This window comes from Struthio camelus, chromosome Z, assembly GCF_040807025.1.
Source record: "Struthio camelus isolate bStrCam1 chromosome Z, bStrCam1.hap1, whole genome shotgun sequence".
In the NCBI taxonomy this organism is placed as follows: Eukaryota; Metazoa; Chordata; class Aves; order Struthioniformes; family Struthionidae; genus Struthio; species Struthio camelus.
The window spans coordinates 74,652,507-74,667,765 of NC_090982.1; the positions used below are offsets into that span (position 1 = coordinate 74,652,507).

The 15,259-nt window shown below is 37.7% G+C and overlaps 2 protein-coding genes across 2 annotated transcripts in view; one reads left to right on the forward strand and one right to left on the reverse strand.

Annotated features, from left to right (window-relative positions):
* LOC138064854 (WD repeat-containing protein 70-like) overlaps positions 1–283 on the reverse strand; it is a 147,692-nt gene extending 147,409 nt beyond the window's left edge. Inside the window, exon 1 of the mRNA XM_068929069.1 lies at positions 44–283. The gene's annotated coding sequence lies outside the window, so the exon portion shown is untranslated. The remainder of the gene's footprint in view (positions 1–43) is intronic.
* A 43-nt stretch (positions 284–326) lies between these two features.
* Positions 327–15,259, forward strand: part of LOC104147825 (nuclear pore complex protein Nup155) — a 36,205-nt gene continuing 21,272 nt past the window's right edge. Inside the window, exons 1-14 of the mRNA XM_068929070.1 lie at positions 327–588; positions 2,774–2,911; positions 3,257–3,353; positions 4,511–4,581; positions 5,253–5,345; positions 6,216–6,382; positions 7,844–7,949; positions 8,535–8,608; positions 8,918–9,009; positions 9,161–9,258; positions 9,654–9,806; positions 11,850–11,950; positions 13,277–13,447; positions 14,583–14,693. Coding sequence (XP_068785171.1) covers positions 453–588; positions 2,774–2,911; positions 3,257–3,353; positions 4,511–4,581; positions 5,253–5,345; positions 6,216–6,382; positions 7,844–7,949; positions 8,535–8,608; positions 8,918–9,009; positions 9,161–9,258; positions 9,654–9,806; positions 11,850–11,950; positions 13,277–13,447; positions 14,583–14,693 — 1,608 coding nt within the window. The 5' untranslated portion in view covers positions 327–452. The remainder of the gene's footprint in view (positions 589–2,773; positions 2,912–3,256; positions 3,354–4,510; positions 4,582–5,252; positions 5,346–6,215; positions 6,383–7,843; positions 7,950–8,534; positions 8,609–8,917; positions 9,010–9,160; positions 9,259–9,653; positions 9,807–11,849; positions 11,951–13,276; positions 13,448–14,582; positions 14,694–15,259) is intronic.

Sequence of the window (15,259 nt, forward strand, 5' to 3'; positions counted from 1 at the left end):
CAAATAAAATCGGCATAAGCGCTTTTTATCCTCTTCGACGTACACGGCCCCGCCAGAGTGCTGCTTCAGGCTCGCGGTGCGCGGCGCGGTGCCTCTGCCACGGCTGTGGCGTCGGGACTCCGAGAACTACGGCGACCGCCGGGGCAGCCTTCAGTCGCCAGGCACGTGTGACAACAGGAGCCGCTTCCCACGGCTTCCCCCCGAGACCGGCCGCAGCCGCCCCCCGCCCCGTTTCCAGGCGGGGCGCCGGGACCCCGCGCAGCCGCCTCGACCCCACCCTCCCGCCACCGCGCCCCCCCGCCGGAAGTGGCCGTCGGTCCAGCGGAAGTGCGTCGCGCGCGCAGGGGCTGCCGGGATTTGGCGGGGCGCGCAGCGGCCGGTAGCGAGCTCGCGCCTTGTCCCCGTGCGCTGAGGCGGCGCCGGCCCCGGCCCGGCCCCGGCCCGGCCCGGCCATGCCCGCCGCCATGAGCCCCGCGGCGCCCACCGCGCAGGAGGCGCTGGAGATCGCGGGCCGCATCATCGACCGGCAGATCCAGGATGATCGTTGCTACCCGGACCTGTCCGAGCTGCTGGCGGTGCCGGCGCCCGGTGAGGAGCCCCCAGTAGCCCCCTGCCTCGGGGCCTCCGCCCTGGCCCTCTCGCGAGCTCCTGCGGGCCGCGCTTGCAGCGTGGCCGACGCTGCCTTGGCCGGCCACGCGTGGGGCCCTCGGCGGGAGGCCGGCTGGGCACAGCTCCCGGCCCTGGCCGGGCGCCGGGGGCTGCAGCTGCCGGCCCTGCTTCCTCAGGGGCTGAGCCCGACGAGGCCCAGTTTGGTGATTCCCTGGTGGGGTCTGGCGCAGGGCTTTGGCGCTTCAGTGAAGGTTGCAAAGTGGGCTTTTTCTATGGTAGTGGGAACGGCTGCAAGAAGAAGGGGCTTAGGACTGGTGCTTCAGCCCCATCTCGCTCTACAAGGCAGTGAAGATAGCACTCGTTTTCCATCTTGTTCATTGCGAAGTCTCTTGCAGGATGCTCTTAGTGTCACTAAGTGCGCAGCACCATCCCTGAACCTTACAGGTTGCCTGAAAACGCTCTTAAGCTTCTTTGAGTGCCTTTTGTTTGTCTATAGCAGTATGTCACATGTAGTTATGATATAATATATAGCACTCCTCAGATATTTGTTTTGTCCCCTTTGAAACATCATGGCAGCATTTCCTACTTCATTAGTGCCAACCATCGGGCCAAATGGACTATAAAGAACCAATCTAGGGCTGTAGGTGACCTAATCAGTGTGTATCCAGCTGGTGACAGGATATAAACAAATATTAACAGTATCTCTTTTCTGTTATGGTAGGATATGATGTGCATGGCCAAAGTGTACCTACCCTGTCAGCATCATGGGCACATATCATACATTATGCTGGGGAGACATGGGTACATTAACTTGAAATGAGCAGTACAGCTGACCGTTTTCTAGGTAAAGGTAGATGCTTATGGTTTTGTTCATGTGGCAGATTAGTACCGTGTATCAGAGAAGGGCGGAGGTTGGAAGGGACCTCTGGAGATCATCTAGTCCAACCTCCCTGCTCAAGCAGGGTCATCTAGAGCATGTTGCCCAGGATCACCTCCGGGCGGGTTTTGAATATCTCCAGGGAACCTCTCTTGAACAACCTGTTCCAAATGATGTTCCATGTATGATGAAGGAAGGACTAGTCTTGGAAAAAACATGACAGAGAGTAGGCCAGGGGCTAGGTTACTTATTATAAGAGTCTATCGGTTGGCCAGCAAGATTAGATCATGCCCAGCAATTATCAAAAGCGCTTATTTTTCAAATGTTCATATAAAGCATAATCCTAAGGTCTTTCCAGGAGAGAAAAAAGTTTAATGTGAAGTCCAGTAAAGCAGAACTAGAGAACTCAATCTTGCTGTTGCTCATGAGTAAGAAAACTCAGATTTGGGGATTGGGTTGTTTTGGTGGTTTCCTTTTTTTGGTGGTGCTCTTTTTTTGAAAATAGGAGAAACTTTAAGTAGATTTTAAAAACCATTGCTGCAGTATAACATTGATTTGTCAGAAGTTAGGGAGAGATCCTGAGTATAAAGAAAACAGAAAGAAGTTTAATACTCGGAAAGCATTTTAGAAAATAGCCTTTAAAGTATTCGTTGGTGCCCAATAAGTATCTCTCTAGAAGTATATTCTCATACACAGCTTGAATTTTTCTTTTTTTCAGGAGAAAACTCAGGAAAACTTTATAGAGAAAACAGAAGGGACTTATTTCACTTTGTGTTTTGTCAAATGTAGTTTGAACAGCTGTTTGTAAGGTTAATGCGTAAAATAGTGTTAGATTTGACAGGCTCCTGATCAGTTTTCTTTATTGTATAGCCTGTATTCCAAATATAATTATTTAGATTGTGAATTTGCACCCAAAAAAAAATTTAAAAGCATTCTATTGCTTTTTATATAAGTGTACTTTCATACATATTTGTTTGCAAGTCTATTTGCTCCTGTCTAGTTTGAGATTTAGATTAACTGCTTGTGGTCCTGATCCTCCAGGTGCCTTTGTTCACACATATTTTGTGAGTAGCAGTATTTATATGCTTAAAGGCTTTGCAGTATCGAGACCATGTTTTTGAGTAGTCTTAAGGGCCAGATTATTCCTCTAAATTAAAATGGGAAATACGTGTTAGTCTGATTTAGATTTCACAGATTAGGAAAAAATCAGGTAAAGAGAATATCTTTACTTTTTTTGTAAATTTTTATTTCTTTATAGGAATTCTAATTTGTTGTTGTTATTTACAGGTAGTCCTACAGTTTCTGGTATGTCAGATATGGATTATCCTTTGCAAGGACCAGGTTTGCTGTCAATACCTAATCTCCCAGAGATCAGCTCAGTCCGCAGAGTCCCGCTTCCCCCCGAGCTAGTGGAGCAGTTTGGACGTATCCTGATGAAAAATCTTGTTTTAGGTTGTGTATGTAATAATATTAGAAGTGAACTTTTGTTATTTCATAATTTTTTTCCTAGAACTTTCCATTGTTCTCCCACAGATGAACCTTGATCTTGCTTGCTTACGTTCCCTTGATAAAGGCTCTAAGTGGTAATAAGGTTCATTTGTGTAGAGCTGCTTGTGGAATTGGTTCCTATAGGAGGAACTCTCAGTGCTTATGGTACACAGTTTGTGGACCACTATCTATAAAATAAGATTAAAATTGTGAAATGTTGAAAAAGAGAGTTTGCATTTGCTAGCCTGCATGCATTTAGTCCTTACATCTGCAGTGCTTCAGATATGCAGTGCAACTGTATGATGGGAGTATTTCCAGAAATCAGCAGAGCTTGGCTAACAATTGACAGTGACATTTTCATGTGGAACTATGAAGATGGGTATGTACACAGCATATTCCTGACGGTATAGTTGATATTATATCTAAATTAAGTGATTGCAATAGTGGAGATTATTTAGCACAGAGGTGTACTTTTCGCTGTAAGGTATCGAATTTCTTTTAGGTTGTACTAAAATTCTTGAATAGTAATTATTTAAAGACTTTTAATAGTTAGTTACACTGCTGCCAAATCATCTAGAGATGGAAGAAAGGAAAATGCATTTACTTAGACAGACTTATTCAATATCCTGACATTATTGGTGTATTTCTGCTAAGGCTTTGATTATGCCAGAAAAGGTAGAAAAATTGTATCCTACTTGCCCAACTCAGCTAATTAGTTCTAATATGTACGCTAATGCTGTAAAGTGGTCAGTCATTTCCACAGTGCTAAATAAATATGGCCTTGGTACTTTGGCTATATTTTGTAATGGCTTTAAAAGTGTCATGATTGAGGCTGTCATACCTACCTTATTTTAAGGAAGTGTAATACGGAAAATAATTTCATAATCTCTTCCAATGATGATGATATGTTTATGATTTACAGGTTTGTATTTCTTACTTGCCTATATGGTAAGAATTTAGCAGGAATTGCTTTATACAAAGTTCTTGCATTTCTTAGTTAAGATTGTGCCTCACACAGCTCCTCTCCGTGTGTTTACGTTGTGTCCCAGTGTGCTAAATACTTTACGCAGATAATACAAAACTTCATACTCTTAAAGATATGGTACTGGAGGAAGAAGTTGGGGTTTTTGTATTTTACAATAGATAAAATTATTCAGGTAAATTTACGTGAAGTATTTTTTGTGTAACAGGCACTATATAAATTCCTCACTCTTGATGTTAATTAGCTGACATATGCTGCGTTATGTAATTCGGAGTGGACTATATGAATTAACAAGAAACAAAAATATAAAGTACAATTGAATTTCAGTTTTAAAACTAGCTCTGGGGGGCTCCAGTGAGCTCAAATGGTTGTCTGCGTAGTTTTACTGTGAAATTTCTGTCATTCCATTCTGCTGGACTTGTTTTCACTCTAAGCAAACGGTGTAGATGGTTTTAAATTGTTACAAGTATTAATAATTTTCAAATGTGCAGAGTCTGGCTTTGTTATTATGTAATACTTGAGTGTTTACGCAGCTTTTTCCTGTATGTTGACAGGGGAGACCTTGCTTATTTTGATGGCCTTAGTGAAACTATTCTTGCAGTGGGTCTTGTGAAGCCAAAAGGAGGTAGGAAATATATGACAGTGACTAGAATTACGCAGTCACTGAACCTGCTTCATATGTGTTTGTGTATGTATATATAAAAATGCTTATATGTTTATATGTATGGTTATGATTTATTTGTAGAACCATTATGAAATTAATTACAATCCGAAAGTAATGTATAATTTAATGATCATTTACGCTGATCAGCTTTTTTTTTTTTTTTTAAAACCACATTCCGGTCTAACATTTCTACTATTCACAAATTTACGCATTCAAGGGATCTTTCATGAGATCTTGATTTCTAGCCCTTCTAAATACAGAATCACAGAATGGCCAAGATTGGAAGGGACCTCTGGAGATCATCTGGACCGACCCTCCCCCGCTCAAGCTCATTCTTCTCGTAGCTGCTGCTTACATAAATGGAAGTCAAAGTTGAATTGTTAATAGGGTTGAGTATAAAAGAAGCACACTTATAAGAAAAATGTTATTTTTAAGGTCCTATTTTTCATGAATTGGAAACTGAACTGCTGGCTGTTTTCTAATCCTAGAGTTTCATAGGTTATTAGGTCTTAAATATGACTATTCCCTCTAACCAGTGACTATTTCTATCTATTGAATACAGTAGGATACATTCATTGTGAGTCTGAGAGGCTGACTGCAAACAAGAGTTAATTTTTTTTTTCCCCCTTTAGGTATTTTCCAGCCTCATGTACGACATTTGCTTGTTCTGGCTACCCCAGTGGATATTGTGATTTTAGGGCTCAGTTGTGCTAATATTCAAGCAGGTAATTCTCTTTTTTCCCTTTTCTCTTTTTAAATAAAGTAAAGCTATTAGGTTGGTGTTCTCTGTAGTGCATTAACAAGTATACGTTTGTTAGTAACCTTAAAAAAGTGAGACCATATGCTAATTCCCTTGCTAAATTATAAATCTTTTTAGAGCCAGGGTGAAAGAGTTCCCTTTTTATGGGGTATGCAGCTACTAAGCCTGAGATTCTCAGAGGAGCATTAAACTGTATTATTCACCTGTTTAACATAAAACAAACTCTGGAAACAGATAATCCTGTTAATTGAACAGTATATCAGAGAGGGATAGAAGAGATGAGTGTGAATCTTAGCAAATGCTGAATGGAGTTCCTTAAACTGGTTGGCATATGTGTTCCAACCACAGAAATTGATACCAATTTTTTTCGATATCATATATAGTAGAGAAGATATGTATGTACTGTATGTGTGTGTGTGTGTGTATAGTGTGTATATATGTAGTGTGTGTATAAATATACATAGTAGAGAAAATAAAGGATTGTTTTGAGAAAGTGAGAGGCTTACAATCTTTTGCTGTCTTTTTATAGTATCTTGCTGTGAAAGAGAAATGTATAAGAGAAATCTTATATTTTAGGTTTGTTGGTATTTAAAGGAGGTAACAACTGTTAGAAAATATATGGGAAAACGGATTTCACTTCCTTTCTTGGAAACTTAGAGAATTTACTGTGATTTTTTAAAAAATGATTCATTGTTCAGCAATTCACTTGGAAGGAAAGCTATTCCAGAATATGTTTAGTAGTTCTGAAATTTGCTGTAACGTCTTCTGAAATACCTGTAATATTTATAAGAACAAGTCAAAAACTAAAGACATTTTTTTTCTTGATTCATTTAAGGTTCTGGATCCCTCAATGACAGTATGTCTGGTGGAATGCAGCTGCTTCCAGACCCTCTCTATTCGCTTCCTACTGATAATATTTGCATGCTGGCAATCGCATCCACTGATAACGGGCGTATCTTTTTGGCTGGAAAGGATGGCTGCTTATATGAAGTAGCTTACCAGGTGATTATAGGTTTTATGCACAGGCAGTTTTCATGGTTGTGGGATGAAGTTCTCCAAGTTCTCAACACAAATTTTTCTTCCAAGAGGCCTAGAAATAGTTGATTTGAGGAATAGCAATGCAGCTTTGGTAAACTTAAAAAAAATTAAATCAGGAGGTGTGGCAGTTGCTAGGAATACTGTTGCTTACAATTGTCCTTTCTCAGTCTTCTAAATAGCTTTGCAGCTGCATTAACTGTTTTGCTCACTGGAAGCAGATAAACCTAGTAGCTGATTAGAAAAAGTTTATTTTGCTCTCAGAATTTAATTTTAGCTTATTGAATGAGCCTGAAGCTTTGAGCTAACTCTTCTTCCTTCAGGGAGAGTGAAATTAAGCTTAATCTTTAATGTTTTTACCTTTTTATTTTTTTTCTCCTTAAGTTTTCATTGTCAGCACACAAGGGCTTCACTTAGATGTGACCGATTGTGCTAGGTCCCAAGAGAGGATACCCATGCCCATAACAGGTTTTAATCTTAGTTTTAGGAAAGCGCGTTAAACCATTTTGAAAAAATTGTAAAAGCCATTAGAGTATAAGCTAAAAGTGTTAGAGACACTTCATTAACTTGAATATCCAGAGTGTTTTTTTTAACTGAAGTTTATCATGTCTGCATTCACATTCTAGCTTTGAAAATCTTAGTCTGAAGCTCAGTGTTAAGTTCATGTCTGTCAGTGCAACAAGAGCTGAAAATCCACATTGTTGTTCCAAATTGATCTCCATAATGAGATGTTCTGTATGCTGTTTTTAAAGAGATAATGAAACTTATTTTAACAGTTCGAGTCGCTCCAATTAGCGTTCATGCGTGAATCCTTTTGCCAAAAATGATGGTGGAATTGATAATACTAAATGGGGTCAAAACAAACTGTCTCATACCTTAGCATTATGTAGGAGCTTATGAGATGAAGAACATATAGGTAGATTTATTCAAATCATATGTAATCGAATATAGACAATTGGTGGAAAAACAAGTGAAAACTATTTTCATAAAGAATATATTAAAAATCATTCATAAATCTGACACAGGCAATTGTTTTGGTAAATTTTCTTTGGCTTTAGTTTAATTGCAAGCAGAGTAGTTAGTTTGCAAATCTTTCCTTAGGAGGATTTCTGTAGGGATTCCCATAGGAATTGCAGTTTTTATAAAATACAGGATTGCCTTCTTTGGCAGTTTTATTTGATATCCTCCACCCTCTTTTTGTGTAAAATTTTGCTTTTAATAATCAGCTACTGCTTTCAAATGAAAAATACATACTACTTCACTGAAATCAATGGTATGTAATTCGATTTTTACTTATTTTCTTACTTTTCCTGGTAACAACTAGGTTTTTAAATAGAACTACTGTTGTTTTGGAGGTTTGTGTTGTAGTGGTGTTTTTTTTTTTTTTTTTTTCCCTCCTTTTAACACTGCGTCTGTTCCAAATTGTAGGCTGAGGCAGGCTGGTTTAGCCAACGCTGTAGAAAAATCAATCATTCAAAGGGCACTCTCTCTTTCCTTATTCCTTCATTGCTACAGTTCACGTTCTCAGAGGATGGTAAGTATTAATGTTAGATTTCCCAAATAATTTAATGTAAACTTTTAAATTATACTACCAAGAAGTAAGACTGAGTACTTTCTTGATTGTGTGCATTTAGTTACAGTCAATGGAAGTTGCAGTGGTTGGTGATTCTGAAAATCAGGTCATTTGTTTGTATGCCCAGCTCAGGGTATAGATAGCAAAGCCTGGAAACTTTGACATTTGTCAATAAAAGTTTCTATTCTGTAGTACAAAATTAATATGTTCATAATGGGATCATAGCAAACAGTAAACAAATTTTAAATAAATAATTTTATCCTATTGCACTGCTTAGTGAAAATTGTATAATCATTTCAAATTCATTTTTTTTTTATTCAGAGATGGATTAAATAATGCTAATCTTTAGGTTTATTAATAATTGTTTGAAATTGTTTGCTGTTTTAAATCACTTCATCGTAGGAGTCTTGGGCATTATTCTAAAAAGTGATTCAGTCAAACTGCAATGTTTGTTAACTTTCATTGAGTTTAAAGGTGTTCTACCTTAAACTTGTTTTCACTAAATTGAATGTTGATTTTCTTCTTTTTTTCCTTTGTCCCTGCCAGATCCTGTAGTTCAAATTGCCATTGACAACTCTCGAAATATCTTATACACCCGCTCAGAAAAAGGAGTGCTGCAAGTATGTCACTTACTTTAATGATCATTTGCTATGTTACTAGTATGTATGTGATTTTTACAATTTTCCCCAGTACCTGGGAATTCTCTGTAGGTCTGTCAGGATATTATTCCAGTTTATCTTTCTCCAGCAAAGTGTATGCCCAAGTCCTACAATACTTTTTTGGAAAGAACAGTGTTCGGATCATCCCCTCAGCTGTATGGAAACATGAGAATGCCCTAAAACTAAAGAGAATATGAGCTGCTGCATGATAGGTCAGGCTATATGAATTAATTTAAGTGCAAAACAGTAAGCATTATTCTTAAATTGCAGGTTTACGATTTGGGACAAGATGGTCACGGAATGACAAGGGTTACTTCTCTTTCACAAAATGCTGTAGTTTCTGCTGCTGGGAACATTGCCAGGTATATGACAACCACAATGAGAGGCTTCCTTTAAGGCCATTAGCGCTGTATTTTTAAAGAACATTATTTCCTTGTTTCTTTGGATTGTCATGCAGTGTCAATTATGTAAAAAAAATACAGGTTTGAAAAACCTTTTTTTTTTTTTTTTAAGAACAATAGATCGTTCTGTTTTTAAGCCTATCGTTCAAATAGCAGTGATTGAGAATTCTGAGTCCATAGACTGTCAACTGCTAGCAATCACACATGCAGGTAAGAAAGCAATATTAATTAATCCCTTTTTTAACTGATAAATGGCATCTGCATTATTTAGCAAAATTGACAAACGCTTTCCTTTTTATAGAGCACGTTTTGAAAATGTTATTTATGTATGTTATTTTCTATATTCAAACTGTTTTGGCATTTGGTTTGAGTATAATCTGGTCGCACAAATTATGATCCATATTTTATTGACAAGAAAACCAGAAGAAAGCGGCATTTAAAACCATTTTAATCTGCCCGGCTTTCTAGCAAGAAATATAGTAGTGTATGTACAGAATTTATCACGAGTATGAAACCAGCTTTCTGTTCAAAGTGCTGCTGCTCCTACTAATAATCATAATTACATCATGTTGCACAGAAGTGACGATCTTTTTTCTTTTGTTTAGGTGTCCGACTGTATTTTAGTACTTCACAATTTAAGCATCCAACAGCTCGTCCCTCAATGTTAACGTTGGTTCATGTCCGTTTGCCTCCTGGATTTTCAGCTTCTTCTAATGTGGAGAAGCCCTCAAAGGTTCACAGAGCTCTTTATAGCAAAGGTAAGCAGTGAAATACAGCCCAAATGAGATTTTCTGTGACAGTCACTCTCTCTCTTTTTTACATCTGGGAACTTGAAGCAATGGAAATACCAAGAGCTAAGTGTGACTTCTGTATGTTAATGGGAGAGTTCTTGAAAATGGAAGGTTACCATATTATTCAGTGCTTTCTCAAGGTGTGATATATGAGCTAAGAACTGTGTTCATGCGTTAATCATCTTTTTTTTTGTGCATTCACTACTGTCCCCATGCAGTAACTTTAATATGGTGCAAATTCACCCACATTTCTCTATTCATGTGCCATAATTTTTCAAAGCAAGGGATTGTAAGAGGCTTCTTACCTATTCAGTGCCAGCCCTTTTTGCTGAGTTTACACGTGTGCTGACTCATTTATTTTTTTGATTCATTTAATTATCAATATCATTTAAGCCACCAATCAGCTTCCAGATGGTTTCAGCTTTTGGGCACTTCTGACTGAAGGCTGAATTTTAAAAAGTGCTATAGAAATGGGGGCAAAACATCTCTGTTGCTGACCCTTTCAGTCGTTCAGTTGCTTCCTGGGTAACATTGTAAATAAATATCTACAAGCAGTCTAACAGAATTCTTACAGTTCGTGAACACCATGTAACCAAATAAGTCTGCAAGTGTCTTCAAAAGTCATCTTTCATATTTCTTGTCTGACTGATGTGGATTTGCTGGGGGGGGATATTGATTAAGGTTACATATACAAATCAAAACAGAGAAACAAAAGGTGTCATTAAGGGGTTGGTATCTGCTAGCTAAGTCTAGAGAGTTGGATTTTTGTAGTGTCTTATGAACAGTTTGAATGAGTAGACCTTATTCATTACTCCTCATGGTAACTTACTTTATGAATTGCAAGTACAAGAGTTAACAAAAGTATTAATCTTTATAGTTCCTGCGTGAAATGTTATGTACGCTAAGGCCGCATCGGTAATAGTCCTATGATGTACACCTGGACCATTGCTAGAAGCAGGTTCAGGGTCCAATGAATGAAAGAATAGGATGTCTGCATGTAGATGCCCCAACAGGCATGATAACTCTCATGTTATGTGCAGAAACTGTTTGGGAGAGTATTAGCTGGCACGGAACCATGCCAAGGACCTTTTGAACAAATTAACAGTAGTGATAATCAGCTTCTAATTCCAGGAATGATGCCTGGCACTTTTTAACTTAGTGTAGTGTAACTGCAGTAATCTTTACAGAACTAGACTTGAAATACCATAGAAATAAGAATTGTTGTTACTTTTTCCCTTTTTTAGGGGCTACTTATGTAATGAGTAGCTGAACACCCAAAATAATACATATGTCATTAGCAGATGATCTAAACACCCTCTGCATATCAAGTGCCATGTGAAATCGAAGTTAATGAACTGCAAATTTGGCAAGCCTCAATAAATGAATAACAGGAGAAATCTTTATCACAAAAGACACTGGTGTAAGGCGTAAGCACAGATGATCAGAAGAATTTTTATAAAATTGGTGTGCGTTTGCGTGTATACGCAGAACATAATTACATAATGCTTTTTGATTCTAGACAGTTTCTTAATTAGGGACATTGGTATTGTATTGTTCTGGGACTCTAAATATCTGTCCTTACGTATATCAGAGGTTCTTTGTATTGCTTTTAACAGTGAGTTCCTTAGCCTTTGTTAGAAACAGAATAAAGACAATGTTAAGAGCAATAATTATTTTGACTTTTTAACATACTGATTTTATGAGCAAGGTAATCTCCAGAAGCTTTTTCTTCTAATACCTCTTTAAACATATAATTTTTATGAAGAGTATTTTACCTATTTTAGCCTCATTTTTGTTTGTTTCCTTTAGAGTAAATAGAAACATGGTGTTGATAGCGAGCTCCTGAACCCCTGAATGACATAAAAACCCAAGAGATATTAAGTGCCGTTCAAATGGATGATTAGGACTTAGAGTTTTTTTTTTTTTTAATTAAATATGAGAGTGATTAATTTGTATGTAATATGTGATTATTGCTCTGGTGCAAACTACTGATATCACCATTCTTACTAGGGGTCCTGCTGATGGCAGCTTCAGAAAATGAGGATAATGACATCCTGTGGTGTATCAATCATGATTCTTTCCCTTTCCAAAAGCCAATGATGGAAACACAGGTAGTAAAATAAACATTCATATGATTTTGATGGAATATAGTGTTTTTTTTCCTGCTAACATACATATTCGAATAATACTATGTACAAGAAATGGGTAGATTGCAGGAAAACTTGTATAAGTTATTCTGAAACACTTACAAAGCTACCTATCAATATTTTTTAAAGTTATTTTAGTAGGTGTTTAGTGAATGGGAACTAGTCTTTCAGCAGGAATTCCCAGTTCAGAAATATTTCCTAATTTGATGAAACCTGTGAATCAAAAGAAATGCCTTGACTTCTAAGAAATATTAATTAACATATTTGAAAATACTGTCTTGTTTGTATCATATTGTTGTCTATAGCATGCTGTGTGTTATGGACAAGCACTGGAAGACATGGTTCCCAGTACAAAATGAGTTATTTGACAAGGCTGACATTTCGCAAGGCAGATTAGTCAACATCTGTGTATTAGAAAATGGGTTTGTTTAGCTCAGTAGATATGCGATGTCTTTCTTAAGTATCAGACATGATCAATCGCTCCGTTATTTGACCCGTTTTTTTCTACTTCTTACATAAGCTGGTTTGTAGGAGGTATTTGGAGGGAGTTAGCTGCCTTATCAGTTTAGCAAGAGCACTGAAACAAGTCTGGAGTCTTCTGCTAATGTACAGGACTGCCCTATCAAGGATAGTGTCATTGGAGGAGCATTATAAAGACACTTTATTATTACTCTGCCTCCCTTCCCCACATATACTAGGTGCTGACTTCTCACTTTTCTCTGAGGCGTTTGGCAGTAACGGATAACTGGCTTTCCCCAACAAAACTGTAACCTGTTTTTGAACAGTTCTCTTTCATTAGTGTACATTGCTTTCAGGAACGTCCACAGTACCATATATTTTGTCCTGAGTTACCCTTAGAGCAGTGCTGCCAACTATGAGAGTTGCCTAAACTCTTAGGGTTCAGTAGCTGCGTTTTGGAGTTCTTAAAAATAAAAAAAACAAAAAAATCAAATCGATGAGACTTGATTCTAATGTGGTTGGCAGATTGTTGCTGTTTGTATTGTAGTAGCATTGAAAGATCCTACCTTACAAGTTGTTTTACATTGAAACGCAAAACTCAGTCCCTGCCACCCAGAAGAAGCAACGTATATAGCTGCAAATATGTTGGTAATCTTCTGTTAGACGATATGAGGACTTGCTTATTTTCTTTGAGGTTTGTTGTCTCAAGAATATGTATAATTGTAAGTATTATATGTATAATGTATAATTTTAAGCTGTAATTAGTAAAGTATCACCCTGGACAAAATCGATATGTTATCAAGCTTGGAATGATCTCTCTCTCTCATTCAGATGACTACCCGTGTTGATGGGCATTCCTGGGCTCTTTCTGCTATCGATGAATTTAAAATTCAGAAGATTGTAACACCACTAAATAAAGACATTATTCCAATAACTGATTCCCCTGTTGTTGTGCAACAACATATGCTGCCACCTAAGAAATTTGTTCTGCTTTCAGCTCAGGTGAGTATTACTGTTTTTAACAAGAAATCAGAAGAGTAAATATGAAGTCTGAAGACTGATCCAGACCTGTAAATGTTTATTTTGGATACATTTTTGTGATTATTTCCTGAAAATAGAAGCGAATAAGGGAGAAGACTGCTGAAACCGACTGTGCTTAGTTGAAAATCTACTCAGATTCCCTTGTGCAGTGCATTGATTCCTTTCTGTTGGCCTCAGGAGACCTTGGTTTACGTGAACTTTTTTTATACTCATGCTTATGTGAAATTCAAACAGACACAGGTTGCCCAGAAAATAGGACTTGAACAAATATTTATTGTTGGCAGTTGAAATTTGAACAAAACATTTCTCTTTGTCCTAAAAAAATCTCGGAAAGGGTTTTTTTTTGAGAGAGATGTATTTTTTATTTAAAATGAAATTAATATAAAAGGAGGAGTAGGGAGGTTATGTTCAGCAATATTTTTGGGCAATTGCTATCTTATCCACCAGACAATTTATACAATATTTAATAAGTCACTAATGTCTTGCACAAGTACCTCTAGGCTTGTGTAATTATGAGGCTTAGGTGTGTAAGGCTAATTTTGTAGCAATGTTATTGTAAACTAGAAAACTTTTGAGCAGATGCTTAACCCTGGCATCAGTTTGTTTGATGGCAGTTGTTTTGTGTTTAAACAGTTTTCGGACAAGACGCAGGTAAAATGATTGAATGCTGATAGTGTTACCATGCGCTTGTTCCTAAATTCTTTAAGCATTTTTTTCCAGTCCGTTCTGAAGATTTGAGAAGCAAATAGCAAGTACATAAAGAGAAAGGCTCCAAGTTATGTTGTGTACTTCACTTTAGGCTAAGAAAACTGTCTCAACTTCTGGAGATCATATAGCCATGGCAGTATTTTTCCTGCCTTTCCTGGACTTATTAGAGAATTTTCCCCGAGTGAATGGGGAACTGAGCTTTAGGCACCACTATGTTTTGATTGAATACTGTAACAAATTAAAACTCTAAGAATGCAAAAGATTAACATTGTGGGTTATGGGGTAGGGGTTGTTGGTATGGTCGGTATGAAGACAACTTTATTCAAACTTTGCGTTGCTTCTTGTATTACTTTGTTACTTGTAATGCAAACTTTTATATTGCTTTTAGGGGAGCTTTATGTTTCATAAACTCAGACCTGTCGATCAGCTGCGGCATCTCCTTGTTAGTAGCATAGGTGGAGACGGAGAAGAAATTGAAAGATTTTTCAAGTTGCATCAGGTGAGAATTTTTGAGTTGTCGTGAAAAGATCTATAATAATTATGTGGCCTTATAGGAAATCTAATCACTTTCTTTAGCATGAGTGGCCTTTTTTTTTTCCCCCCAAACTACAAATGTCTATTACCATTTCGTTTATCAGCTCAGTTATTAGCTTTTCCTCCTGCACAGTCTGCATAAAACAAGATTGTATAATGAGAAGTGATTCCTCATTTTATATTACCTAAAAATGAAAGTATGTCACTTTTCTTGACATTTTTACACTTGTACAAAGTGTAATGCAGTTCTTAGTCTAGGAAAGAGAAAGAGTTTTCTGAAAAGTTAAAGCCTTTGCAGTTGTAGAAATTTTACGTTTTAAAGGCTAGTACAAATGTGTAGAGTCAGTCCGTTTTTTATTTAATATAAATAACAAACAAGCAGGAGGGAAACTGTATCTGTCGTGAATTACAATTTTAATATGACTAGTACTGACTTGTGCCTGTAGTGAAAGTTCACTATAGTCTATTGTCTTGTGCTCTGATAGGACATACTAAGTGCTACTTTAACATGCCTTTAGAGTATGCAAACAG